Source organism: Podarcis vaucheri, assembly GCF_965113315.1.
Source record: "Podarcis vaucheri genome assembly, chromosome: 2".
In the NCBI taxonomy this organism is placed as follows: Eukaryota; Metazoa; Chordata; class Lepidosauria; order Squamata; family Lacertidae; genus Podarcis; species Podarcis vaucheri.
Window position 1 is genome coordinate 115,772,635 of NC_138760.1, and position 26,459 is coordinate 115,799,093.

Here is a 26,459-nt window from a genome sequence, read left to right on the forward strand (position 1 = left end):
CTGGTTGACTTCTGTATGAAGAAGGAAAATGGTGTTATTGCGTCTTTCACCTTAGGCCGTGAAATGACTTGGGCTGCCTCTGTGTGTGCCCCACTGAAAGGACTGGGGGGGGGGGGCGTATATTAAGGGCAGAGGAAATCTGAATGCCCATCAAACATCTTTGCCTGGTAGAGATGAGTGACACTGGAAATGTTGGGTTCTATCTGTTTTTCAGGGCCTGTGGGATAGCTCAGTTGGTAGAGCACGAACTCTCTCAATATGATTCAGGGTTGTGGGTTTGAGCCCTGCATTGCACAATTAGTTTTCTGCACTGCAGTGGGTTGGACTAGATGCCCTTCGTGATCCCTTCCAGCTCTACAATGGATTCTCCACATTCCTACATTAGTTTGTGTCTAATGTACTTTAGTTTTTGATTTTTGCAAAGAGATTTTCTGTAATAAAATGCAATTTTGGTATATTATTTTCACTAATATATGCAATTTTATGCATATTTTGCCTTAATATATGCATTTTTTGTATACGATACTGGACTGGGGGACTGCATTCCAAAATCTGAAGAAGCGTGAATTTCAAAGGGTGGGTGTGTTTCGGCATGTGCATTGTTTCTGAAAGTGTGAATTAAGTAAGTTCCCCTTTAAATGGCAACTGAATTTCCCCCCATCCCTAGTGCCCAGAGCAGGTGGCTCCCATTACCAATTTTTTTGGGGTCAGAATTCTCTGCTGTAAAGAAAGCGCACTGAGCCAATAGCAGCACCTGTTGTGAGCATCGCTCACCAAACATTGGAGGGCTAAGATACACCCTCAATGATTGGTCATGGGGTGTCAGTGGTGTTGGGGTTTAATCAAACCTTCGTACCCAGCAGGCATAACTCACCTTGCATGCTGGCACAGAATGTCAAGGCCAAGGCACCAGTGTGCTATTAAAACCCTGCCTATTTTATTAATTATATGACGCTGCCAGACACAGAACCTGCAATCCCTCAGCTAATCTTGTCAAATAAAAGTTCCCTTCCCTGGAGGATACAACTGAGGTGACAGCGGCAAATTACAGAACAAACAGCAGCTTGAGGCTTTGTGTGGGCCGGGAAGCGTGCTGTGCAGTCAGCAAGTCTGTGTAGCAATGAAGAACTGGGAATGAGAAGTGGTGGTGCTTACTCTTAGACACATTATAGGTGCCTACTTTTCCATATATCAGCATTTGCAGAACAGGATAGCAGTGAGTCATAATTGCTTAATGGGCTTTCTTTATGATCTATAGATAATCCCTACTGCCACCTTCTGCAGTCAAAGAAGTGCAAGTTTCCCCGTGGAATTGGATTCCACAATTGCACACCGAAGTCTCATGTTTGCGTTTGGTGATCCCCCAATGTTTTGCAGAATTTTGGGGCAAAGGAAATAGTACCCCAAGTGGTAACTGGAAGATCTCACCCATCAGGGGATCGTTAGCATGCGACTAATTACATTTCATTACATTTTTAGGCTGAGAAAACCAAGACAATGCAAAAGATATTTGATAGAAATAGCTTGTGTGTCTTATTTTTTCCCCACATTTGAAAACATTGGTGCTCCACAACATTGTTCTAAAGTCTCTCTGTACAGTGGTGCCCTGCAAGACAAATGCCTCGCAAGACGGAAAACCCGCTAGACGAAAGGGTTTTCTGTTTTTTGAGCTGCTTCGCAAGACGAATTTCCCCATGGGCTTGCTTCGCAAGACGAAAACGTCTTGCAAGTTTGTTTCCTTTTTCATAAAACCGTTAATACCCAGGGTGCATTGCTTGAAGAGGTGCAGTTGCGACTTGACTTTGAGGAGCAACACATAGCACGCGGTGTGGTAGCCTTTTTTGAGGTTTTTGAGGACTTTGCTGATTTTTGAAGCTTTTCCAAAACTTCTTTTGCAGCCGTTTGGTAAGTTAAACTTTTAAAACTTTTTTGGGGGGGGTTTGGATTTTGGGTTGGGGTGTTTGGAATTCAAGGACTTGGTGTTGGGGAGAGGTTTGCAAGAATCTGGGAGCTTGTGTAGGGTTTTTCTGCATTTTTATGATTTTTTGTGACCATTGGGGCACTCTGCTGTTGTTGTTTTTTTAAAAAAATCTGGGTTTGAATTTCTGTGTGGTGGGTGGCTGGGGGAACAGTTGGGGAGGGGTTTGCAAGAATCTGGGAGCTTGTGTGGGGTTTTTTTTTGAATTTTTATGATTTTCTGTGTCCATTGGGCCATGTTGTTTTTTTTCCAAAAAAAAATTTTCTGAGTTTGAATTTCTGTGTGGTGGGTGGCTGGGGGAACAGTTGGGGAGGGGTTTGCAACAGTTGGGGAGGGGTTTGCAATTTCTGTGTGGTGGGTGGGTGGCTGGGGGAACAGTTGAGGTTTTTGAAGACTTTGGTGATTTTTAAAGCTTTTCCAAAACTTCTTTTGCAGCCATTTGAGGATTTTGAAGACTTTTGTGATTTGCAGCCATTTCGTAATTTAAACTTTTAAAACTATTTTTGGGGTTTTTGGATTTTGGGTTGGGTGTTTAGAATTCAAGGACTTGATTCTGGGTTTGAATTCCTGTGTGGTGGGTGGTTGGGTGCTTTTGAATTTTTTGGGTGTGAAGCACTGATTTTTTTTTCTTTCTGAGTTTACGAAGCTAGGAGCTGTGCTGCCATGGGACCCAAGAAGACTGCTGCTGCAGAGGCCGGCGAGAGGAAGAAGGAGAAGGTGACACTGGAAATGAAGAAGGAGATCATCCGGAAGCACGACGGTGGAATGCGTGTGACAGACCTCGTCAGGGAGTACGGCAGGAACCCATTGACCATCGGCACCATCCTGAAGATGAGGGAGAAGATCCTTGCGACTGATGCAGCCAAGGGAGTCACCAGGATCGTGAAGAACCGCCCAGCTGTTCTGGAGGAGGTCGAGAAGTTGCTGCTCATCTGGTTAGAAGAGAAGCAGCGTGCAGGGGACACAGTGACTGAGGCCGTGATTTGTGAGAAGGCCAAGGCCTTGCATGCAGACCTCGTCCGGGAACAGCCAGGAACCTCAGGCGAGCCAGAAGTCTTCAAGGCAAGCAGAGGCTGGTTTGACAGGTTCAAGGCAAGATCTGGAATCCACAGCGTGGTCAGGCATGGAGAGGCTGCCAGCCAGAGAAATTTGAATTGCGCTTGGCGCAGCCTGTGGCTGGACTGTGTGGCACCAAGTGACTCTGATGCATCAGAGTCAACAGTGGTCAGAGTCAACGGCTGTCCTCCAAAGAACTGAGGGACATTTGCATGAAGTGGAAGGATGTGCAGGCTTTTGCAGAGCGGCACCACCCTAACAAGCACGTGGCACATGACCTTGCGAACACTTTTGATACGACGGTCATGTCGCCTTTCAGGGAGGTGCTGAAAAGGCGGATGAAGCAGCAGACCATGGACAGGTTCTTCAGCAAGAAGCAAAGAGTGGAAGAGGAACCTTCTTCGAGTGGTCCCCCAGAGTCTTAGAAAATGTACTGTACACTTTGTTTATTTTTAAATGTTTTCCCTGTCATGTTTAGAAACTTAATTTATTGTTCCTTCAGTTTTTGAAATGCTCTTTACAGTATGTGTGACTTTAAAGAGCACTTAATAAACTCTTGTTGTACCAAATTTGGCTTTGTTTGGACTTTTTTTGACCATAGGAACGCATTAATTGGATTTCAATGCATTCCTATGGGATTTCGTGCTTCGCAAGACGAAAAATTCGCTAGATGAAAAAACTCGCAGAACGAATTAATTTCGTCTTGCGAGGCACCACTGTACTTGAGTTAAGGTCTGGTGCTTGAGTTAGGAGTTGGGAAGACTTAAGAGAGTTATGGAACTTCTGGTTCCAGTTTAAGGATGCTCAAATGATGACGGATGGATCTGCTGGGGATCACACTTGCCACAGGATCTGGTTGCAGCCCCCCTGAACAAGTGTAACAGCAGTTCCTTGTTTATTCTCTTGAATAAGGAAGGTACAAGGAAGAGGAGCTGAAACCTGGATTTTGGCTTAGAAATTATTTATCTGCAATTAAAGACAAAGAAGTATTCTTGTTAGCAAAGAGGAAAAAAGATAACAATAGTTCCAGAAAAAACAACAAGCCCAACTCAGGCAATAGTGTCCGCTTAAGCATTTTTTAAAATCATCAAGCATAATATATATTCATGAAGTCACTCATCAAATGAAGTCACTCATTCAAAGTGAGTATTTGTTTCTACTCCCAACTCATCAAGGATTCATGGCTCACCTTTCCTACACTGCCAAGTTTTAACTCAGACTGTTGAACCATTTTTCTAATTGCCAGTAAGTACAGTGGTACCTCTGGTTGCGAACGAGATCCGTTCCGGAGGCCCGTTCGCAACATGAAAAGAGCACAACCCGCAATGGTGTGTCTGCGCACATGTGGGTTGCAACTCGCCTCTTCTGCGCATGTGCGTGACATCATTTTGTGCGTCTGCGCACGAGGCGAAACCCGGAAGTAACATTTTCTGGTACTTCCGGGTCGCTGCGGGGCGTATCCTGAAAGAATGTAACATGAAGCGGACATAACATGAGGTATGACTGTAAATACATTTCTTCTCCAAAACTCTGAAATAAGTCAGGAATCCTGATCCTTCCAGCCAAATTAGATGTGTTGTTAAATACATTATATTTAATGTGCCATGCTAAATACATTGTAATTAATGAGCAAGTACAAATAGCAGCTTCTGGGAGGAGACCATAATTATAGCGTCAAACTGGGAGGGGTAGCCAGAGGCGGAGCAAGCTGTACACCTTGGGGTGGGGCCATGGGGACGGGGCGAGCGTCCCAAGGGGCAAGACGCCCATGGGGGCGGGGCGAGTTGCCAGGGGTAGTGGTGGAGCGAGCCGCCCATGGTGGGCTGCTTCCCGCGTTGTGTTGGGGAGGGAGCTACGCCGCTTTGCCAGCAGACCTCCTCCCTTTCCTCTTCATTTTGACAGCTTGGGGGAGGCTTCCCTCCCAGGAAGCAGCCTGGGAGTGGGGGGCAATGGCACACCATCTGCCCACCTGCCCGTGACTCCCAAGCCTCCCCCAAGCTGTCAAAACAAAGGAGGAAGGGGGGAAGGCCACCGGCAAAGCGGTGCAGCTCTGCCTCTTCCCCTGATGGGTTGGGGTAGGCTTGGGAGTTGCGGGTGGGCGGTGCGCCGAATGTCACCCCCCTCAGTGATGACACCCGGTGCGCACCGCCCCCCCCACCACTTTCCTCCGCCCCTGGGGAATGGGAGGGGCAGCTAATGCCACAGAAGATGATGATGATGATGATGATAATAATAATAATAATAATAATAATAATAATAATAATAATAATAATAACAATAATTTATTTATACCCCACCCATCTGGCTGGGTTTCTCCAGCCACTCTGGGCAGCTCCCCACAGAATATTAAAAACAACACAGTGTCAGACATTAAAAACTTCCCTAAACAGGGCCGCCTTCAGTTGTCTTTTAAAAGTAAAATAGTTGTTTATTGCCTTGACATCTGCTGGGCATTCCACAGGGCAGGCACCACTACCGAGATGGCCCTCTGCCTGGTTCCCTGTAACCTCACTTCTCGCAATGAGGGAACCGCCAGAAGGCCCTCAGCGCTGGACCTCAGTGTCCGGGCTGAACAATGGGGGTGGAGACGCTCCTTCAGGTATACTGGGCCAAGGCCGTTTAGGGCTTTAAATGTCAGCACCAACACGTTGAATTGTGCTCGGAAACATACTGGGAGCCAATGAAGATAGAATCAGGATTCAATATGACCTTAACAGATTGGAGAACAGGGTCAAAACTAACAAAATGAATTTCAATAGGGACAAATGTAAGGTTCTGCACTAAGGCAGGATGAACCAGATGCACAAATATAAGATGGGGGACACCTAGATTGCCTCTAGTACATGTGAAAAGGATAGGGGTCTTGGTAGACCAAAAGCTTAACATGTGCTTAAGTATAGTGTCCAGATCAAGGGAAATAATAGTCCCGCTCTATTCTGCCTTGGTCAGACCACACGTGGAACACTGTGTCCAGTTCTGGGCACCACCATATAACGAGACTGACAAGCTGGAATGTCTGCAGAGGAAGGTGACCAAGATGATCAAAGATCTGGGAATCAAGAGGAGACTTAGAGGAGACTTTATAGCCACCTTCAGATATCTACAGGGCTGTCACATGGAAGGAGGAGCAAGCTTGTATTCTGTTCTGGAGGGTAGGCCCCAACCAATGGATTTAAGTTACAAGAAAGGACAGTAACAGCTGTTTAATGGTAAAAAGGACTGTGTTGTGAGCTCCTGGACTCTCCTTCCTCAGAGGTTTATAAGCAGAGATTGGATGGCCATTTGCTATGGATGCTTTAGCTGAAATTCCTGCATTGCAGGGGATTAGATAACCCTCAGGGTCCCTTCAAACTCTACAATACTGTGATTCTGTGACTGGCATCACAGCAGAGGGAGAGGGCATTTAACCCCTTTCTTCCTTGCTGTTGTCCTGGTGAAGACATTATTTGCACTGCAAGAATTGATGCTTTTGAATTATGGTGCTGGAGGAGACTCTTGAGAGCAACCTAGACTGCAAGAAGATCAAACCTATCCATTCTGAAGGAAATCAGCCCTGAGTGCTCACTGGAAGGACAGATCCTGAAGCTGAGGCTCCAATACTTTGGCCACCTCGTGAGAAGAGAAGACTCCCTGGAAAAGACCCTGATGTTGGGAAAGATGGAGGGCACAAGGAGAAGGGGACGACAGAGGACGAGATGGTTGGACAGTGTTCTCGAAGTTACCAGCATGAGTTTGACCAAACTGCGGGAGGCAGTGGAAGACAGAAGTGCCTGGCGTGCTCTGGTCCATGGGGTCACGAAGAGTCGGACACGACTAAACAACAACAGGTGAGATGTACAAAATTATGACCTGGATCTACTTCTTTAAAAACAAGAACTCATTAGTGGCCTCATGTGGATGATCAAGGAAGTGGAGTTGGGGGGGGGGGGAGAGAGCACTCGAGAGCGAGCATGTTTAACTCTTTCCTCTCATGCTCTTTCTCCAATTTAATTTCTATACCTCTCCTATGCTGTTAACGTCCTCCTGCAGATGATAGATGCTCTGTCCCTCTTTCCCCAAAGTTGAACAAATGGCAGATTCTGTGAAGGGTGGGAGAGGAAAGGAAGAGGGGGCAGGATATAAAGGATGAATACCCTTTCCTTTAGTGCCACTTCCTGAATCTTTGTGGCTGCTAATAAGTAGGTTTTGGTTTGTTTTTTTAAAAATCTATAAACAACTCACATCTATTTTGCTCTGCGGGTGGCGCTGTGGGTTAAATCACAGAGCCTAGGACTTGCCAATCAGAAGGTCAGCAGTTCGAATCCACGTGACGGGGTGAGCTCCCGTTGCTCGGTCCCTGCTCCTGCCAACCTAGCAGTTCAAAAGCATGTCAAAGTGCAAGTAGATAAATAGGTACTACTCCAGGGGGAAGGTAAACGGCGTTTCCGTGCGCTGCTCTGGTTTGCCAGAAGTGGCTTAGTCATGCTGGCCACATGACCCGGAAGCTGCACGCCAGCTCCCTCGGCCAATAAAGCGAGATGAGCGCCGCAACCCCAGAGTCGGCCACGACCGGACCTAATGGTCAGGGATCCCTTTACCTTTATCTTTATCTGCAAACAAAATGATATATGCTGCGACCATGGGAATGGTTGTGGAACACCGGTATTAAATTCACAGCATGTAATGCCTTAAAGGAAAACATTATGAAAATGATTTACAGGTGGTACATGACCCCAGTCAAGCTAGCAAAAATTTACCATTTGCCTGATAATAAGTGTTGGAAATGTAAAGAGACTGAAGGTACTTTCTATCACCTTTGGTGGACATGCCCAAAGATTAAGGCTTTCTGGGAAATGATTTATAATGAAATGAAAAAGGTACTTAAATGTACTTTCCCTAAAAAACCAGAGGCCTTTCTCTTGGGCATTGTCGGCCAATTGGTGTCAAAGAGGGACAGAACTTTCTTTATGTATGCTACAACAGCAGCAAGAATACTCATCGCAAAGTATTGGAAGACACAAGATCTACCCACTCTGGAAGAATGGCAGATGAAAGTGATGGACTATATGACATTGGCTGAGATGACTGGCAGAATCTGTGACGGCGGAAGAAGAATGGAGAAAATTTAAAAGCTATCTTAAGGACTACTATAAACTTGATGAATGCTAGAATGTCGAGGTTTTCAGGAAAAAAGGGATACAGTGATATAAGATCAGATTATAGAAAAGATTAAGATGACAGAGGTTGGAAAGGAATATTTAGAAGTTGCTAAAAAATTATGGACATTGGGATGCAGAAAGCGGGGGTATGGGGGAGTCCCGGAAAAGAGGTTTATGAAAAAATGTTATGAAACTATACATGTTTGTATGTCTTTTTAAGTGTTTGTTTGTCTTTAAAAAATTCTGTAAAACCAATAAAATTTTTATTAAAAAAAACAAAAAAACAAAATGATATATGCTGCGACAATCTCTCCTTGTTGCCAGTGTACTCTATTTTAGCAAATGGCATTAGGGCCAATCATAGAACTGCAGAGTTGGAAGGGACCCTGAGGATAATCTAGTCCAGAGGTGGCTAACTCCCAAGAGACTGCGATCCACTTTCAGAATTAAAATCTGGCAGTGATCTACCCCCGTTTTTAAGGGGTTCAGCTCAAAGTTGTTGAGCTTTCTTTGGGAGGAGGAATGCCCCATTTTTTTTGGGGGGGGTTAAGGTGCAGGCTTTTGGGGGGAGGGGAGTTCCATTTTGGGGTGGTGGAGGAAGGCAAGGGAGGTTGGGGTTAAGTCACTCACAAAAACATCGCTGTGGATGAAAACAGCCAAAAAGAGGGAGCTCTGTCTTCCCTTCCTGAGTTCAAACAACAATGGAGGCCGGGATGAGGTCGGCGCAGGAGTCAGATTTACCAACGCAGAGGAAAGGGAGCCAGAGATCGACCGCGATCAACCAAAACATCACAAAACAAAGCCTGCATCCGCCCGATAGGATGCACACACATTTACCCTTCATTTTTGGAGGGGAAAAAGTGCGTCCTATAGGGCAAAAAATACGGTATTTGTTTTTTTTTTTATAGAATTTTTATTGGTTTTACAAAAATTTTAAATAACAAACAAACACTTAAAGAGACAAACATACACGTATAGTTTCATAACATATTTTCATAAACCTCTTTTCTTGGACTTCCCCTTACCCCCCCTTTCTGCATCCCGATGTCCATAATTTTTAGCAACTCCCAATTGTTACTTCCAACCTCTGTCATCTTAGTCCTCTCTATATTCTGACCTTATATCACTGTATCCCTTTGTTTCTAAAAACCACAACACTTTAACATTCATTAAGTTTATAATAGTCCTTAAGATAGCTTTTAAATTTTCTCCATTCTTCTTCCACCGTCTCCTTTCGTTGGTCACGGATTCTGCCTGTCATCTCAGCCAATGTCATATAGTCCATCACTTTCATCTGCCATTCTTCCAGAGTGGGTAGATCTTGTGTCTTCCAATACTTCGCGATGAGTATTCTTGCTGCTGTTGTAGCATACATAAAAAAAGTTCTATCCCTTTTTAACACCAATTGGCCGACAATGCCCAAGAGAAAGGCCTCTGGCTTTTTAGGAAAAGTACATTTAAGTACCTTTTTCATTTCATTATAGATCATTTCCCAGAAAGCCTTAATCTTCGGGCACGTCCACCAGAGGTGGTAAAAGGTGCCTTCAGTCTCTCTACATTTCCAACATTTATTATCGGGCAAATGATAAATTTTTGCCAGCTTGACTGGAGTCATGTACCACCTATAAACCATTTTCATAATATTTTCCTTTAAGGCAAAAAAAATACGGTATTTGGCTGTCTGCTGGCTCTCAGCCAGCAAGCAGCACATGGGCTCATTTCCCAGCATGGGATGAACCCACTCTCTTTTCTGTAACTACAAGCTAAAGCCTGCCTTCAGGGAACCTACTGTGAACTGAACGTAAGTAAACTTCTTATCATTACTTTAAGAAAAGACTGTTGTGTCTTTATTCTTTTTAAAAGGGATCACAGGGGAATTTACCAGGATCCAAACTGGACAAGCCAGATTGAATTGCTTAAGTAAACAGATTCAAATGAATCTACCAACTACCGTATTTTTTGCTCTGTAAGACTCATCTTTTCCCTCCCAAAAAGTAAAGGGAAATGTGTGTGCGTCTTATGGAGCGAATGCAGGCTGCACAGCTATCCCAGAAGCCAGAACAGCAAGAGGGATCGCTTCTTTCGCTGCACAGCGATCCCTCTTGCTGTTCTGGCTTCTGGGATTCAGAATATTTTTTTTTATTGCTTTCCTCCTACAAAAACTGGGTGCGTCTTATGGTCTGGTGCGTCTTATAGAGCGAAAAATACGGTACTCTGCTACTGACTCACTAGCGTGAGTGAGGAAGGAAGGATAATATTTAAAAAATATACCCTCTCCAACTATCCACAGCATTCCCACAATTCCTGCATTGCAGGGGGTTAGACTACAGGAGCCTTGGGGTCCCTTCAAACTCTAAAATTCTATGATTCTATGGTCATTGGCTCTCTGCTTGGCAGGCCACCCAGTGGTAGCAACCTTGTGATAATGGCAGTGGGGAGGTAGGCCAGCCCTCACCAACTTGGTGCCCTCTAGATGTTCTGAACTACAACTCCCACCAACATCTGGAGAGTACCGGGTTGATGAATCCTGAGGTAGACTCAGTGAGGGAAGAGAGGCAGCCCAAGGGCTCTTCAGAAGCCAGAGCAGATAGTGACTCATGGTGCAGACAAGCACTCTCTTCATCCCCGCGTCTCCCTTTTTTGGCTTGTACTTCTTGGCCTTGGTTCTGGCTTTTAAAGCAGGCTTGAACTCTGTTTCAACTCTTGCCTTTATTCACATCAGCCACCCTTCCCGTAAGAAAAGAATCTTATTCTGTTGCAGACACAAGGGCTTGTTTCCTTCGCAGTGACAGTTTCTCCTTGACAGATGAGCTTTCCCCCATCCCAACCCAAACAAACTGGTTTTCAATCTACCTCTGTAAAACAAACAAACAAACAAACGAACAATACATGTGCTAGCATCGCCTCATACAACACTGACATCAAGTAGCCAATTCTTGCTGGCTCTTTGGGTTCAAACCCCGTGGTCATAGCTGTCAACTTTTTCCTTTTCTTGTGAGAAATCCTATTCGGAATAAGGGAATTTCCCTTAAAAAAAGGGAAACCTCGACAGCTATGCCAGTGGCTGGTCAGATTGTGTGCTGACATTTGGGGGGGCTGACATCTCAAACTCAAAGCTTCCCCAATTCTCATGCCGGATATTAAGAATACCCAGTTCAGAGCACATTTAGTAGGGACACAGCCCTCTTACTGTTCTTGTTAAATTTATAATCTGCCAAGACTACCTATCACCCGGATAGCTGAGTTGGTTAGAGCGTGGTGCTGATAATAGCAAGGTTGCAGGTTCGATCCCTGCCTGGGACAGCTGCATATTCCTGAATTGCAGGAGTTGGACTAGATGATCCTCAGGGTCCCTTCCAATTCTACGATTCTATGATCTATGATCTATGATCTACTAACACAACTGGAGCTACTGGTACTACAATTTGTGGTGCATCACTTTTATGAAGAAACTCCTCATTTAATCCCTACAAAGACCCTGTGGGGTTGGTTAGGCTGAGGGGCAGCGGAATAGCCCGCAAGTATCCCCCAAAAACAGGACACTCAATTTCCACCGCCCCAGAAGATTTTGTCCTAAAAAAGCTTTACTTTTCCAGATCTTGCATGGTGCCCCAAAATGTGTGGTCTGGGGCACTGTGAGAGCACGGCCCTGAAAAGAAAGCATATGTTGGGAGCGCTGTGATGTCAACCGGGTCACATGACTCATGTGATATCACGGATGGGAAGATACCTGCATCCCGGTTTGGGGACTCAACATGTTGGAGGGGATGCAATGGCTGTCCCAAGGTCAGCTAGTGAGTTTCTTTTACAGGTGGGGATTTGAACCCTGTTCCCTCAGGTCCTAGTCCGACACTCTAACCACTACACCACACTGATTGAGCATCTTTGATGTTCGTCCATCCCTTCTTCTGTGTAAGCATTGGGCAAGCAAACCAGGACCAATAAACAGGTCATCTGAAGAAGCAATTCCTCCAACCACCCTGGATGGACAGTGAGACACTTTAGAATAACCTCCACATGTTATGGAACCACAGGAGGAACAGGAGCAGTTGCAGGAGGAGGAACCCTGCTCGCCCCCCTACTCTTTTCCTTGCTTTTCCTCCATGACCGGTCAGATTGCTGACCACCGCTAAGACGGCTCCAGTGGCCTACCTGCTAAGAAGATGGAGAAGAGCAGGAGAATCAGGTAATTGATCCCTGATGCCAGAATCCCCAGCAGTTTCATCTTGCCGCTTTGCAGGGTGGACAGGAGCGAAGCTGCATGAGCGTTTGGATCCAGATTCCTTGCTGAAGGAGGGTAGCTGAGCTGCAGATCTCCTCCGTGCCTGTCTCTGCCTGCATACTTTCACCCTCTTACCTTTCCCCAGGTGCGGCTCCCTTGATGGGAAATTAAAAATAAAGTGTCCGGAACGCATTGCATCACCTTTGTGCTGGAGAGGTATGCATTTGCGGGGAGAGGAACCTAATAATAGCAGCAGGTTTTCAGCGCTGTGACGGCCGAGTGACACCGAGATATGCTTCTCTGGCTTACTTTGAATCTGCGTGGAAGGAGGGCCGCAGTCAAGTTTCGGGAAGTCTGGAGCCAGGAGTGGCTTGAGGAGTGGAAAGTATGCCCTGAGCCCCATTCATTGCTAATGTCCCATTGAAAATGAGAACGGCATGTAATTTCTTCTATGCTTCCTCATGTTTATCCCCTTCGTTGTATGCGCACTCTCTCCCCACCCTTGCAGCAAATTGTTTTATTATCCCCCCCCTTCAATATCTGGTAATTGAGTATACTTGGAAATAACCGGGTGTTATCTTTAGGGATAGGGACGCGGGTGGCGCTGTGGGTTAAACCACTGAGCCTAGGGTTTGCTGACCAGAAGGTCAGCAGTTTGAATCACCGCGACGGGGTGAGCTCCCATTGTTTGGTCTCAGCTCCTGCCCACCTAGCAGCTCGAAAGCACGTCAAGTGCAAGTAGATAAATAGGTACCACTCCGGTGGGAAGGTAAACGGTGTTTCCGTGTGCTGCTTTGGTTCGCCAGAAGCGGCTTAGTCATGCCAGCCACATGACCTGGAAGCTGTATGCCGGCTCCCTCGGCCAATAAAACGAGATGAGCGCCGCAACCCCAGAGTCGGTCACAACTGGACCTAACAGTCAGGGGTCCCTTTACCTTTACTATCTTTAGGAATAAATCCATTTTAAATGGGTTTATATACATGGAATTTGGCAGTTGATTGAGCTTTGCCTACATCCGATCATCTCTTGCATTCAGCACTTGCTCATTTTCAGCCAACTGTTCATTGCTGGGATTGTTTTATTATTAAAAAGAAGCCTGGCTAATTGCATGCAAAATTATACACAGAACTGTATTAAAAAGACATACTTTATATGCATAATATGCATTACAGGTCAAACTCTGTGCAGTACTCCATTTCTGCGGCATAATTTTATAAGTATATTAATACATCTACATTTTTATACTGTTATATGGATTTTGTATGAATCTGTTCACATACTCTTCACTTTAGGAAACCTGGGATGTAAATGCATATACATTGGTTTCTTAACAGCTTATTTCTCGAACATTTGGGCTCCTGAGCGCCATAAACCTGGAAGTGAGTGTTCCGGTTTGTGAACTATTTTTGGAAGCTGAACATCCAACGGGTCTTCCATGGCTTCCGACTAGCTACAGGAAGCTCCTAAAGCAAATCTGAAGCCGCGCTTTGGTTTTCGAACATTTTGGAAGTTGAACAGACTTCCGGAACAGATTCCGTTCAACTTCCAAGGTATGACTGTATGTGTAGTGTAGTGGTTAAGAGTGGTGGACTTGTAATCTGGTGAGCCAGGTTCGCGTCCCCGCTCCTCCACCTTTGGAGGAGTCACACTTCTTTGACGTCTCTCAGCCTCACTCACTTCACAGAGTGTTTGTTGTGGGGGAAGAAGGGAAAGGAGAATGTTAGCCACTTTGAGACTCTCTAGGGTAGTGATAAAGCAGGATATCAAATCCAAATTCTTCTTCTTCTTCTTAGAATCATAGAATCATAGAGTTGGAATAGACCACAAGGGCCATCGAGTCCAACCCCCTGCCAAGCAGGAAACACCATCAGAGCACTCCTGACATATGGTTGTCAAGCCTCTGCTTAAAGACCTCCAAAAAAGGAGACTCCACCACACTCCTTGGCAGCAAATTCCACTGTCGAACAGCTTCTTCTTCTTCTTCTTCTTCTTCTTCTTCTTCTTCTTCTTCTTCTTCTTCCTCTTCCTCTTCCTCTTCCTCCTCCTCCTCCTCCTCCTCTTCTTCTTCTTCTTCTTCTTCTTCTTCTTCTTCTTCTTTTTTATATTAGTATTATTAAACTGCGATTCACCCTGAGGTCACAGGAGATTGCAGGAGATTGGACTAAATGTTCCTCAGGCTCCCTTCCAACTCTCTGATTTATGATTCTATGATATATATGCTGAAAGGAAGAATGGGTTGAATTTGGCAAGAGAGAACAGTTTGGGTTTTGTATGCAGCTGAGGAAAAAGGTTGCTAGCATTTGCAAGTGGTTTGCACTCAGACACTTGGAGAGTTTCTTTAAGCCTGCTTCCCACCTACTCAGTCTGTATATTTGTGCAACAACATTTTCTTTGGTATATTTGTACAACAACATGTGCTACAAACGCACTGCAAATATTCACTATCCTCCCTCTTCTCACATACCCCTACATCTCTCTCCCAAACTCCCTCTCTCCCCCAATCTGTCCCTCTCTCTCTCTCTCACACAGGTGCCTGTAGAAAAGGTGGAGCAGCCTAACTTCCACCGAAAAGAATGTTGTTCGTACATTTTGCGTCATATCTCGGGTTCTAAAAATGCTAGAAATTTGCTCTCTCTTTTTAAAGCGAAAGATAGGGATTTGGGGGCTATGGTTCACTCTGGGGCCATCAACGAAGGGGTTGGGTTGGGAGTTCCTGTGCTATCCTTCCTAATCCTATTCCTCATAGTGAAGCAGATTTGCCACATAAGAGTGCAGTGAGTGTGAGAGATTCTTTCCCCCAATTTACCCATGAGAGATCAGTGACTTGTACCTACTAACTGATTTAGGCTTGTCCCATGTCGAGAAAGGTCTGAGCAGTTTTTAGTGTGCCCCACTGCTTCCCCCAGGTGTCACCGGGAAATTGGAAGGGGGCGGGTGAGAGACACCCTCCCCACAAGCCTTTCCTTTCCACACTACGAGGCAAAGACAAAGAGAATCTGCTGCACATTACCAAATGTAGCAATTCACTGATAAATGCATCTATGTACTGGCTCAATAGGAAAACTTTAGAAATTCTTAAGAAATCACTTGTCGTATCAATCTTCTCAGTTCCAGTGGCATGTAGGACCCAGGGAAGTGAGGTACAAGAGGAGAGGTTAGTGAGCCCACCATAATCCCTGAGATCAGGACGATATCCTGCCCAAGAGTATCAGACTTGACTCAGGGACCAGGGAACTGTAAATGCTTTCCTTTGTACTGTGGTGGAGTAAGTGTGAAAGACTATATTTGAGTGACGGGGCATGTCTGGTGTTAGAATTCCTGCTCCATGATTGCAGTCATGGGATTTTTGTCTATCACATGATGGTGTATGTTTTGACTCCAAAGAGTGGGAAGTGATAGAGACAGAATGTTTGTGTTACTGTGTTCCGTGAAGTGGGACTATTGTCCTTTGTCCCCCCCCCCTTTGCTGTCTGATGCTAGAGAGAGAAGGAGCCATGTTGCAGTGCTCTGTGTGTGTTTATATGTAAATAAAGTAGATTAGCCAAAATGCTGAGTTGTTGTGGTCTGTTACGCAAGCTGTGATGACTCTGCGGATCCCTAAGTGTGCCGATGTCTGTTGGCATTGGTCGCTGTGATGTGCGGGCTGAAGAAAGCTTTTGAAGCTCCCGAACGAATGACCAGAAGGGAGGGAACATGCCAGTCGGGCATGTGACTCTACCGGGGTCCTACTCGAGTGTAGGACGAGCTCCTGACATCTGGATCTCAGGTTCTACCTGAGACCACACCTTTTTCTGTGACATATCTATGCTGTCTTGATGATGCATTCTGAGATGTATTATGGGAAACTTTGAAATACGGATGTAAACATTGTTTGGGGCTCCTGGCTGCTTCATCTTTGTACTAGTGGGGAGCCTTGTTGTAACAATAAAGATCAGGCCTACAGGCTACTGTTTTGCTTCTATCTCCTGGGTGAAGTCTCTTGTGACCCCCAACCTGAACCTATGGGAGCCAAGGTTAGGAGATTGTGGGGTGCTCCAAGTGGTCCCTTATACACAGGAAACCTGCTCTTTACCTCTGAATTGGAGCAAACGTTGATCTGCAGAAAACCCGATGAACATTTGCTCCAATTCAGCAGTAAAGAGCGGGTTTTCCCCGGGAGGGAAACGTGGACAAGCCCAAAGCTGTTAATCTATAATATAGATTATTGTATTTCATATTAGATTATTGTATTTTAATATTCTGTTGGAAGCCATCCAGAGTGGCTGGGGAAGCCCAGCCAGATGGGCGGGGTGTAAATATATTATTATTATTATTATTATTATTATTATTATTATTATTATTATTATTAAGACTTGTGTGCAGGCGATATACTCAAGGCTATATACAACCCTGTGCTAGCCATAAAAGCATTGCTGCAAGTTAAATGAAGGGTTTCAGCCAAGGAGGTTATGAGCTCAGGACTTTGCACTGAGATTGTTTTAAAGTCCTCCTCACATCCCCTCTGAGTTTGCTCGAACATGACCTGTATAGCTCTTTCCTCCTCTCGTCTTTGAGTAGCTTTGGCCAAACCTCCCTCAATGCATTGTGCTTCTAGACTGGGAACACTTTACAGAGAGGTGCTTGCGGAGAGCAAGGGCACAACATGATGTGCAGGACCAGACATTCCTGCTTCACCTCTCCTCTATGATCTAGGAAGACTAGGACTGGGGGACATGTGGCTGGGTGACTAGGACAGCAAAGGTAAATATCAACCTCCTTCTCCCATGATGACTAGCAAGCCGCTGCCAGCTCTGCAGAGAGTGACTACTGCACACAAGTCAGATAGTTGTTCATTTCCTTGACTTCTGGGTGTTCCACAGGGCGGGTGCCACTACCAAGAAGGCCCTCTGCCTGGTTCCCTGTAGCTTCACTTCTTGAAATGAGGGAATCGCCAGAAGACCCTCAGAGCTGGACCTCAGTGTCTGGTCTGAACGATGGGGGTGGAGACGCTCCTTCAGGTAGAATAATTACCAGGACATGCCAATAATTAGACAGTGCAGTATTGTTGCATTTATTTATTAAAATCTTCCACAGACAAATATATATATATATATATATTTGAATAAATACATCCTGGCTAGATTGTACATTCCAGAACACCTCCATTTGGGATTCGTAGCCGGTGGTGTTGTTAAGATGTGAGGCAGGTGTTTAACAGAACAGAGCCCAAATTTGTCTCTCTCACACACAAAAATAAAACATAGAGAGGTAGCTAGGTTGGCCCGTTAGAAACTTTCAAAAATTCATCTTGGGGCAATACTTTTTTATTAGAACAATAACAATACCACAAAATAGTATGGAGTATGCAAGCTTTCAAGTGCTCCATCACTCTTCACCAGATGGTTAAAAAAAATGCAAAGGAACTTGGAGGGGGAAAAATTATATTATATAGATATATGTTTGTATTCCAGGTATCCAGGTCTGCATGTTCTAGAAAATAAGTGCCACATTTTTAACCAGTGCTTTTCTGGCCAGGATTAGCCAGTATACTTCCTGTGCCCGAGCAAGGATTTTAAACCAGTTTTCCCAAGTTCTCCATTTAAGCTCTGCTAATTCTCAGGTTATCAGCTTTGTGCTTCCACATTCCTGTCCATATTCTTTATTTCTGCTGAACAACATGCTCGGCTCTGAGATCAAGTGGGCTCAGTTGGCTGCACAAGGTAGAAACAAAACAGGCAAATAATCCCTAAAGATTTCACTGGGTTCCTTTCTAGAGTCATTTTGCGACTAAATGTTTTGGGGATTCCACTTCTGCCCACTGGAGGAGTCTTTAGATGCTTGGGAAGAAAGCTTCGGGAGCGGACCGAATTCTGCAAAGCTGCTCCGAAGAAGCTTATCGCTGTAAGAGGCTGCGGGTGAATCTCCTTTCCTTCACCACTGACTGCAATTCCGAAAACTCTGGAGGAAACTGTGGGTTCGGTAAACTGGGAGGGTTTGGTTTTGAGTGTTGTAGCTCTCTGCCCTTAGGGAGTAGCAAATCTACAGAGCAGAAACATCAAGAAAGCAAGATACATCACATGAGTAAGAGGTAGAGCAGAAATAATAATAATAATAATAATAATAATAATAATAATAATAATAATAATAATAATAAATAATATATTTATACCCCGTGCATCTGGCTGGGCTTCCCCAACCACTTCCAACAAAATATTAAAATACAGTAATGCATCAAACATTAAAAGCTTCCCTAAACAGGGAAGGAACAGCATCCGTAGCTATTAAAACGATGACTCTATCACTGAGACAGAAGAAGAGTCCTGCTGAATCAGACCAATGGTCCATTGTGGTCCAGCACCCTGTTGTCTGCTCTCAACCAATCACACACAACTTCTAAAAACACATTTTTGCTCTCCATTCCTGTGTTTGTTGTTGCTGGGTGACTTTCTCAAACCCTCCAGCACTTCTCCGATGGAAATAGAGCTGTCCTATTCCGTACCCTCCAACATTTCTCCCATGAAGACAGGGATGCCCTGCCACAAGCTCCAACATTTCCCCTGTGAAAATAGGGACGTCCTAAGGAAAAGCGGGACATTCCGGGGTCCTGCCAACTCCTGCCAACCTAGCAGTTCAAAAGCACGTCAAAGTGCAAGTAGATAAATAAGTACCGCTCCGGCGGGAAGGTAAATGGTGTTTCCGTGTGCTGCTCTGGTTCGCCAGAAGTGGCTTAGTCATGCTGGCCACATGACCCGGAAGCTGTATGCCGGCTCCCTCGGCCAGTAAAGCGAGATGAGCGCCACAGCCCCAGAGTCGGTCACGACTGGACCTAATGGTCAGGGGTCCCTTTACCTTTACCTTTTAAGGAAAAGCGGGACATTCCGGGGTCAAATCAGAAACTGGTACAGCTTCGGCACATCCAGAACTGTCCCTGGAAAAGAGGGGTAGTTGGAGGGTCTGCTTTCTTGCACCACCCATGTTCCTTACCAAGCAGCTCAGGAAAACCACGAGAACAGTTCCCAACACAGCGGATACACTGATCAGAATGATGGCCCAAGCAGGCAGGCCTTCGTCCCGTTTGGGGTTTTCTGCAGAGAAAAGATAAGGGTTATAAGTCAGGCATTAACAGAACTATGCACATACACGCTCCTTTTGCGGGTTACCATAATGAGGAGGGAAGGCCAATGGCCAGGGGTGGCCAACAATTTATTGGAAAGCCACAGGTTCCCATCCCTGGTGTTGACTGCACCGTGCATGCATTTAAAGCGCATTCGATGCACAGTGAAAGCAGATGGCTTTCGGTTCATACCCTTAGGATGTTTCTGCTCATGCCCATCCAAAATCTGGGTTGCTGCAATTGCCACCCGTCAGATTCTACTAGTAGTGCCTTCTGGAGCAACCGAGGACAAGTCTTTCAAATATTTGAAGACCACTATCATGGTCCTCTCCCATTTTCTCACAACCAAGCTACACAAACCTAGTCCTTCCAGCTGTGAAGAGGTAATGCCTTTCACAGCCTGTGCCATTTCAGGCTGCCAGTGAGGGCTTCTATATCTGGACCTCCAGTGGAAAAAGCATATCCCTGCATGTAGGAAAATAATACGCCAGGGAAACACTCAGGTCAAAGCCTTCTTCACATAATGTCTTTGTCTGCACAGATATTTATGTCTAATATGGGGACCTTAAGTGCTGTGTTGTAATAACAATAAATAATCCTACCTGTGGTAGCATTTGATGCTGAAGTTAAATCTGTGGTTCCAGAACTCATTGTAACATTGGCACCAGGGGTGGGGACTGTTGTGCCTGTATCGGGGGATGCAGTGCCCCCTGAAGCTGAGGTGCCCGTTCCAGTGGCTACTGAGTCCGGTGTGGCAGTGCCAGAGGTTGCTGAAGAGGAGGTGCCTGTGCCAGAGGTTTCTGGGGGTGATGTGGGTGTGCCAGAGGTTTCTGGGGGTGATGTGGGTGCACCAGAGGTTGCTGGGGCTGGAGTGGTTGCGCCAGAGGCTGCAGGAACTGGAGTGGTTGCACCAGAGGCTGCAGGAACTGGAGTGGTTGCACCAGAGGCTGCAGGAACTGGAGTGGTTGCACCAGAGGCTGCAGGAACTGGAGTGGTTGCGCCAGAGGCTGCAGGAACTGGAGTGGTTGCGCCAGAGGCTGCTGGAACTGGAGTGGTTGCGCCAGAGGTTGCTGGGGCTGGAGTGGTTGCGCCAGAGGCTGCTGGAACTGGAGTGGTTGCGCCAGAGGCTGCAGGAGCTGGAGTGGTTGCGCCAGAGGCTGCAGGAGCTGGAGTGGTTGCGCCAGATGCTGCTGGAGCTGGAGTGGTTGCGCCAGAGGCTGCTGGAGCTGGAGTGGTTGCGCCAGAGGCTGCAGGAGCTGGAGTGGTTGCGCCAGAGGCTGCAGGAACTGGAGTGGTTGCGCCAGAGGCTGCAGGAGCTGGAGTGGTTGCGCCAGAGGCTGCAGGAGCTGGAGTGGTTGCGCCAGAGGCTGCTGGAGCTGGAGTGGTTGCGCCAGAGGCTGCTGGAACTGGAGTGGTTGCGGCAGAGGCTGCTGGAGCTGGAGTGGTTGCGCCAGAGGCTGCAGGAACTGGAGTGGTTGCGCCAGAGGCTGCAGGAACTGGAGTGGTTGCGCCAGAGGCTGCAGGAGCTGGAGTGGTTGCGCCAGAGGCTGCTGGAACTGGAGTGGTTGCACCAGAGGCTGCAGGAACTGGAGTGGTTGCGCCAGAGGCTGCAGGAGCTGGAGTGGTTGCGCCAGAGGCTGCAGGAGCTGGAGTGGTTGCGCCAGAGGCTGCTGGAACTGGAGTGGTTGCACCAGAGGCTGCAGGAACTGGAGTGGTTGCGCCAGAGGCTGCAGGAGCTGGAGTGGTAGTGCCAGAGGCTGCTTGAGCTGCTGTGGCTGATAAAATATGATTAAACTTTATTAAAACGTTTTAGAGGCATAATTCTAGTCCTGTTGAGAAGTTTGGCTATGCGAGTGCCTTTACATCTCCCTTTACATGACACCTCTGCATTGCAGGAATTTTAGTCTTTCCATACGTCAAGAAAATTCCTGGCATGTCCTGGTTTTCAGGTGTAAAAGTGGTGTCAGGAGCTGCTGAATTCTGAAATCCGACTGTCGTGCAAATTATACAAAATGTAGTGGCTTTAGCTGCTAGTCGACAGCAGAAAAGTGACACTAGAGTAGAACACGGATGAAGACCCTGCTCGCCTTCCTTAATGGCTTTAAAGTCCTTCCAACAAAAGTGGCCACTATGTCTTCATCACATGTCAACATGCCAGACATTGGCCTGATCCTAGCAAGGCGTTCCTGGCTTGGAAGTAAACCAGATAGGGCAGATACCGTATTTTTTCCGTGTATAAGACTATACCCCCAGTATTTTTTCAAGTTTAAAATTGGGGGTCGTCTTATACATGGATAGTGCATATGGGGGATTTCTTTATTTGGAGTCCCAAAAAATAGGGGTCGTGTTACACAGTGTGTGTGTGTGTGTGTGAGAGAGAGAGAGAGAGGGAGGGAGGGGGGAGGGGGGGAGTGTTATAAATGGAAAAATATGGTAATTTCCAGGCTGGAATTGACGGAGTTTATCAAGATAAGGCAAGATTTTTGCCATTGTGGGCTGAGCGAGATGAGGATTGCTTTTGGAGAGCAGCTTAATTCTCCAAATGGATCACTGAGATATGATTACAGTGGTACCTCGGGTTACATACGCTTCAGGTTACATACGCTTCAGGTTACAGACGCCGCTAACCCAGAAATAGTACCTCAGGTTAAGAACTTTACCTCAGGATGAGAACAGAAATTGTGTTCCGGTGGCGCGGCAGCAGCAAGCGGCCCCATTAGCTAAAGTGGTGCTTCAGGTTAAGAACAGTTTTAGGTTAAGAACGGAGCTCCGGAACGAATTAAGAACTTAACCTGAGGTACCACTGTACTGCCAGAAAGGTTGAATAGGCATTAAATTGGATGGGGGAAATAAAGGCTGACATTTTTATGTCAACAAAATGCTGGGCAAATAGAAAGAAAGGATGAGACCCGCATTCACAAGGAGTACCATTCCCATGTTAAACACTGATCTGGAAGCATCCTAACAAATTCCTTATGGCATGAGCTTTTGGGGGCCATAGTCGGGGTGCCAACTTCAATAAAAAATGGGGTGGTGGTGGTGGCAGGTAAGTCCCACGCCACATAATCAATCACACAATTTGAATGGCACTTCCCATCAACATTGAAGGATCCCGGCCTCCTCAAATATTTTACTGGGGAGGGGCAAAGAGACTTCGGCCCCTAGGCGTTGGCTCCTATGGATGCAGTAAACTTGCTCTTGATTTGAGTGAGTTTTTTTATTTGTAAGTCAGTTTGAAGAACTCCTTGGGGCTACAAATATTATTATTCTTTAAAACACACACACCATTTTGAATACGGGGTTATATACGGTGCCCACAAATAACTCCCCCCCCCAAAAAAATACACATAATAGAAATTTAGATTATTTTAAGCTGCTCCTCCAGCTTCTAATATTTCAAAAGAAAGAATACTTGCTTCATGAGGGCTAGAAACCTTAAAAAAAACACATATTTGTTCTGGAAACTGGTGATTTCTGCAGGACGTTCTGGGATCAAATCAGAAACTGGAACGGCTTCTATAAATCTGAGACTGTCACTGGAAAATAGGGACACTTGGAGGGCCTGCTAGGTACCCCATCCTCCCACTGATTCTCCCTCGCTAGTACCCTCCTCATTTGCCGTAGGAGAGAAGCAGGGAGCTGCAAGTTTCGTGCTTCTCTTGTAAGGTCTGTTTTCCAACCCACCTCTATTTTTAGGTGGGATTCAAGTGCACGCTGGCAAATTCAGATTGTGCAATTATAGTTGATTGGGAGGTCTTGCACAACACCTCCGCTTCTCCAGAAGAACCTGACGTTTGCAATAAAAAAGCGACGGGGGAAATGCGCTAGGAAGTGTGGCTTAATGCTTGCTTTGATTCAAATTCATCTAAGCTCCCTTGGAAACAAATCAGAATGAATGCTGAGCAAAACAGCTTGTCTGGAAGCTCCGTGGAACCTGGGAATCTAGCATGAAGAAGATCTAGAGGCAAAATAAAATAAAATAAAATAAAATAAAATAAAATAAAATAAAATAAAATCCTTACCTGTTAAGTTAAGGAACAACAGCAAAATAATCCACAAGGAACGCTTGGACAATTTCGGCAGGTGGTCCATTGCGGCTTTAGCAGTGTGAGAGTCTGGATAAGCTCTTCCTAAAGCTGTCGCATTTATACCAGGTGGGCCAGACTAAATGTGCCACATTTGATTGAGAAGGTGTGGCACACCTTATTCATCTTAATGGACGGTCTCTCCACGAAGGGCAGGGCTCAGAATGAGTCTTTGAAAGAGCTGATATGATTAATCTTGCCCTTTGTTTGTTTTGTGACGAAAATAGGAAAAATCTCTCTCGACAAGATGAGTAGAAGAGTTTGTGAATGCTTCCCTCCCCCCCGCCCCCTGCGATGCAAAAAAAATAAAAAAAATCCTCAGATGAGGTTTCTATAAAAAGTGAGCGTGCGTCAAGCGATTGTTAAGAGGGTGAACAGGAAAAAAAATTCACTTCCAAATGAGCAAGAAATGACGAGTCACACATCTCAACACTCCCCCCCTCAAAATTGCTTACATACCAGGAGAATGGCAGCACAGAGACAGAGACAGACAGAGAGAGAGAGAGAGAGAGTCAGAAACCACTTGTTACAGAAGAGGAGGAGAGTGAGAATTTAGTGATGGGGGAAACTGGACAGGGGTAGGAAACCAATTTTGTTCTAAGGTCTACGTTGCCAAAAATATTTTATAGGGATGCTTGCTGCCCTCCCTTGTGCAAGCATGTTTGAACACACACAAATGCAGCCACATGCACAAGACTGGTTAAAATGTCACAAGAGCAGATATAGAGGCTGACATATGCCTAGACATAGCTGGGATTTGTTTGCCAGACATAGCACCCGGGAAAACCTGGGCATATGGCAACCATGGAAGTGTTGCTTCTTGGGGGGCAATTAGAAAAACAACAACACCAACTCAAAAACTTTTCACTTTTTGAAATATCGCAATCCTAAGATAATGTTGTTGTTTAGCTGTTTAGTCGTGTCCGACCCTTCGTGACCCCATGGACCAGAGCACACCAGGCACTCCTGTCTTCCACTGCCTCCCGCAGTTTGGTCAAACTCATGCTGGTAGCTTCGAGAACACTGTCCAACCATCTCGTCCTCTGTCGTCCCCTTCTCCTTTTGCCCTCCAATTTTCCCAACATCAGGGTCCTTCCCAGGGAGTCTTCTCTTCTCATGAGGTGGCCAAAATATTGGAGCCTCAGCTTCAGGATCTGTCCTTCCAGTGAGCACTCAGGGCATAGAATTGTAGAGTTGGAAGGAACCCAATGGTCACCTGGTCCAATCCCCTGGAATGTAGGGATCACTTCTGAAGAACCCCTGGCAGATGGGCATCCTACCTCTGCCATGAAGCCTACAAGGAAGGAGAACCCACCACCTTCTGAGGTAGCCTGTTCCACAGCCAAACAGCTCTTACCGTCAGGAAGTTCTTCCCAATGTTTAGTTGGAATCTCCTTCTAATTTGAATCCATTGGTTCGGGTCCTACCCACCAGAGCAGCAGAGAACAAACTTGCTCCGTATTCCACGTGACAACCCTCCAGATATTTGAAGATGGCTTTCATATCACCTCTCAGTCGATTCTTCCCCAGCCAACTTGATTCCTAGATCCTTTATCATCTTGGTCACCTTCCTCTGCATGCGTTCCAGCTTGTCAATATCCTTCTTTAAACTACGGCACCGAGAACCTGGCACAGCACTCCAGGTGTGGTCTGACCAAGGCTGAACAGAGCAGTACCATTGCAGACCCTCCAAGTGTCCCTATTTAGAGAAACCATCCTGGTTTCAGATTTGTCCTGAAATGTCCCACTTTTCCTTAAAAAGGTAAAGGGACCCCTGACCGTTAGGTCCAGTCGCGGATGACTCTGGGGTTGTGGCACTCATCTCGCTTTACTGGCCAAGGGACCCGGCCTACAGCTTCCGGGTCATGTGGCCAGCATGACTAAGCCGCTTCTGGTGAACCAGAGCAGCGCACAGAAACGCCGTTTACCTTCCCGCAGGAGCGGTACCTATTTATCTACTTGCACTTTGACGTGCTTTCGAACTGCTAGGTTGGCAGGAGCAGGGACTGAGCAATGGGAGCTCACCCTGTCACGGGGATTCAAACCGCCAACCTTCTGACCAGCAAATCCTAGGCTCTGTGGTTTAACCCACAGCGCCACCCGCGTCCCTTAGGACGCGCTTTTCCTTAGGATGTTCTTATTTTCACTGGAGAAATGTTGGAGTAAATGTATGGAGTAAGACGACCCTCTGAGCTGTCTGAAGGCAATCTTGTATAGGAAAGCTTTTTTATGTTTAATGTTGTATTATGTTTTTATATATGTTGGAAGCTGTCCAGAGTGGCTGGGGCAACCCAGTTAGATGTATGGGGTATAAAGAGTAAAATTATCATTCTGGAATGGAGCGTCCCTATTTTTATCGGAAAAATGTTGGAGGCTATGCTATTGCTTCCCTTAATCTGGACACTCCACTTCTGCCTATATTCTGAATGTATTGAACATTTCACATTTTCCTCTTCTTATTTTACTATTTTATGTTTATTATTTGTGTGTTGACTTTATGCAGCTTTTCCTTAAAAAAAAAAAGCATCTGGAAAAATAAGTTGAAAACATAGACTCATGAGAATGCAGGATATTATTGATGGAAACAGGGCAATAGCAAGCACTTTCTGTATCAGGAGGATTGATGAAATGCAGGTATAACCAGGACATTTTGCTCTATGAGATGTCATAGGATATGTCCCAATCTTCCCAATCAAGCTGGCCATGTTATTTTTGGCTCGTGTGGAATGGCAAAGGTCTCCATCTCGACTCCCTACAAAGACTGGCCAGGTTATGCTATAACCTGAGTCAGAAAATCCTTCAAGCATCTCTCTCTAGGACTAAGACTATAACAACAGCAGCAGCAGTAGTAGTAGTGATAATGGTAATGACAACAGCAAGAATAAC

General features: G+C 45.9%; 1 protein-coding gene and 2 long non-coding RNA genes across 4 annotated transcripts; 1 reads left to right on the top strand and 2 right to left on the bottom strand.

Annotated features, from left to right (window-relative positions):
- Positions 1 to 1,509: 1,509 nt before the first annotated feature.
- On the bottom strand, positions 1,510 to 12,560 carry LOC309526106. The gene is made up of 3 exons (XR_014216669.1): positions 12,325 to 12,560; positions 3,749 to 4,000; positions 1,510 to 1,589 (listed from the first exon to the last, which is right to left on the bottom strand). It is a non-coding gene; the product is annotated as an uncharacterized lncRNA (long non-coding RNA).
- Positions 12,561 to 17,434: 4,874 nt separating this feature from the next.
- LOC309525235 lies at positions 17,435 to 20,435 on the bottom strand. The gene is made up of 3 exons (XR_014216115.1): positions 20,091 to 20,435; positions 19,359 to 19,459; positions 17,435 to 18,413 (listed from the first exon to the last, which is right to left on the bottom strand). It is a non-coding gene; the product is annotated as an uncharacterized lncRNA (long non-coding RNA).
- On the top strand, positions 20,187 to 23,717 carry LOC309525091 (uncharacterized protein; the record flags this gene model as incomplete). Of its 2 annotated transcripts, none has more annotated exons than XM_082210479.1 (2): positions 20,187 to 21,139; positions 23,519 to 23,717. In XM_082210479.1, the coding sequence occupies 2 exons, from the start codon at positions 20,187 to 20,189 to the stop codon at positions 23,520 to 23,522; spliced, it is 957 nt and encodes a 318-aa protein (XP_082066605.1). In that variant the 3' UTR covers positions 23,523 to 23,717. The 2 variants fall into 2 exon arrangements, with proteins under 2 accessions (XP_082066605.1, XP_082066604.1); XM_082210478.1 differs by having other exon boundaries at positions 20,187 to 21,229; positions 23,519 to 23,537.
- Between the last annotated feature and the right edge of the window lie 2,742 nt (positions 23,718 to 26,459).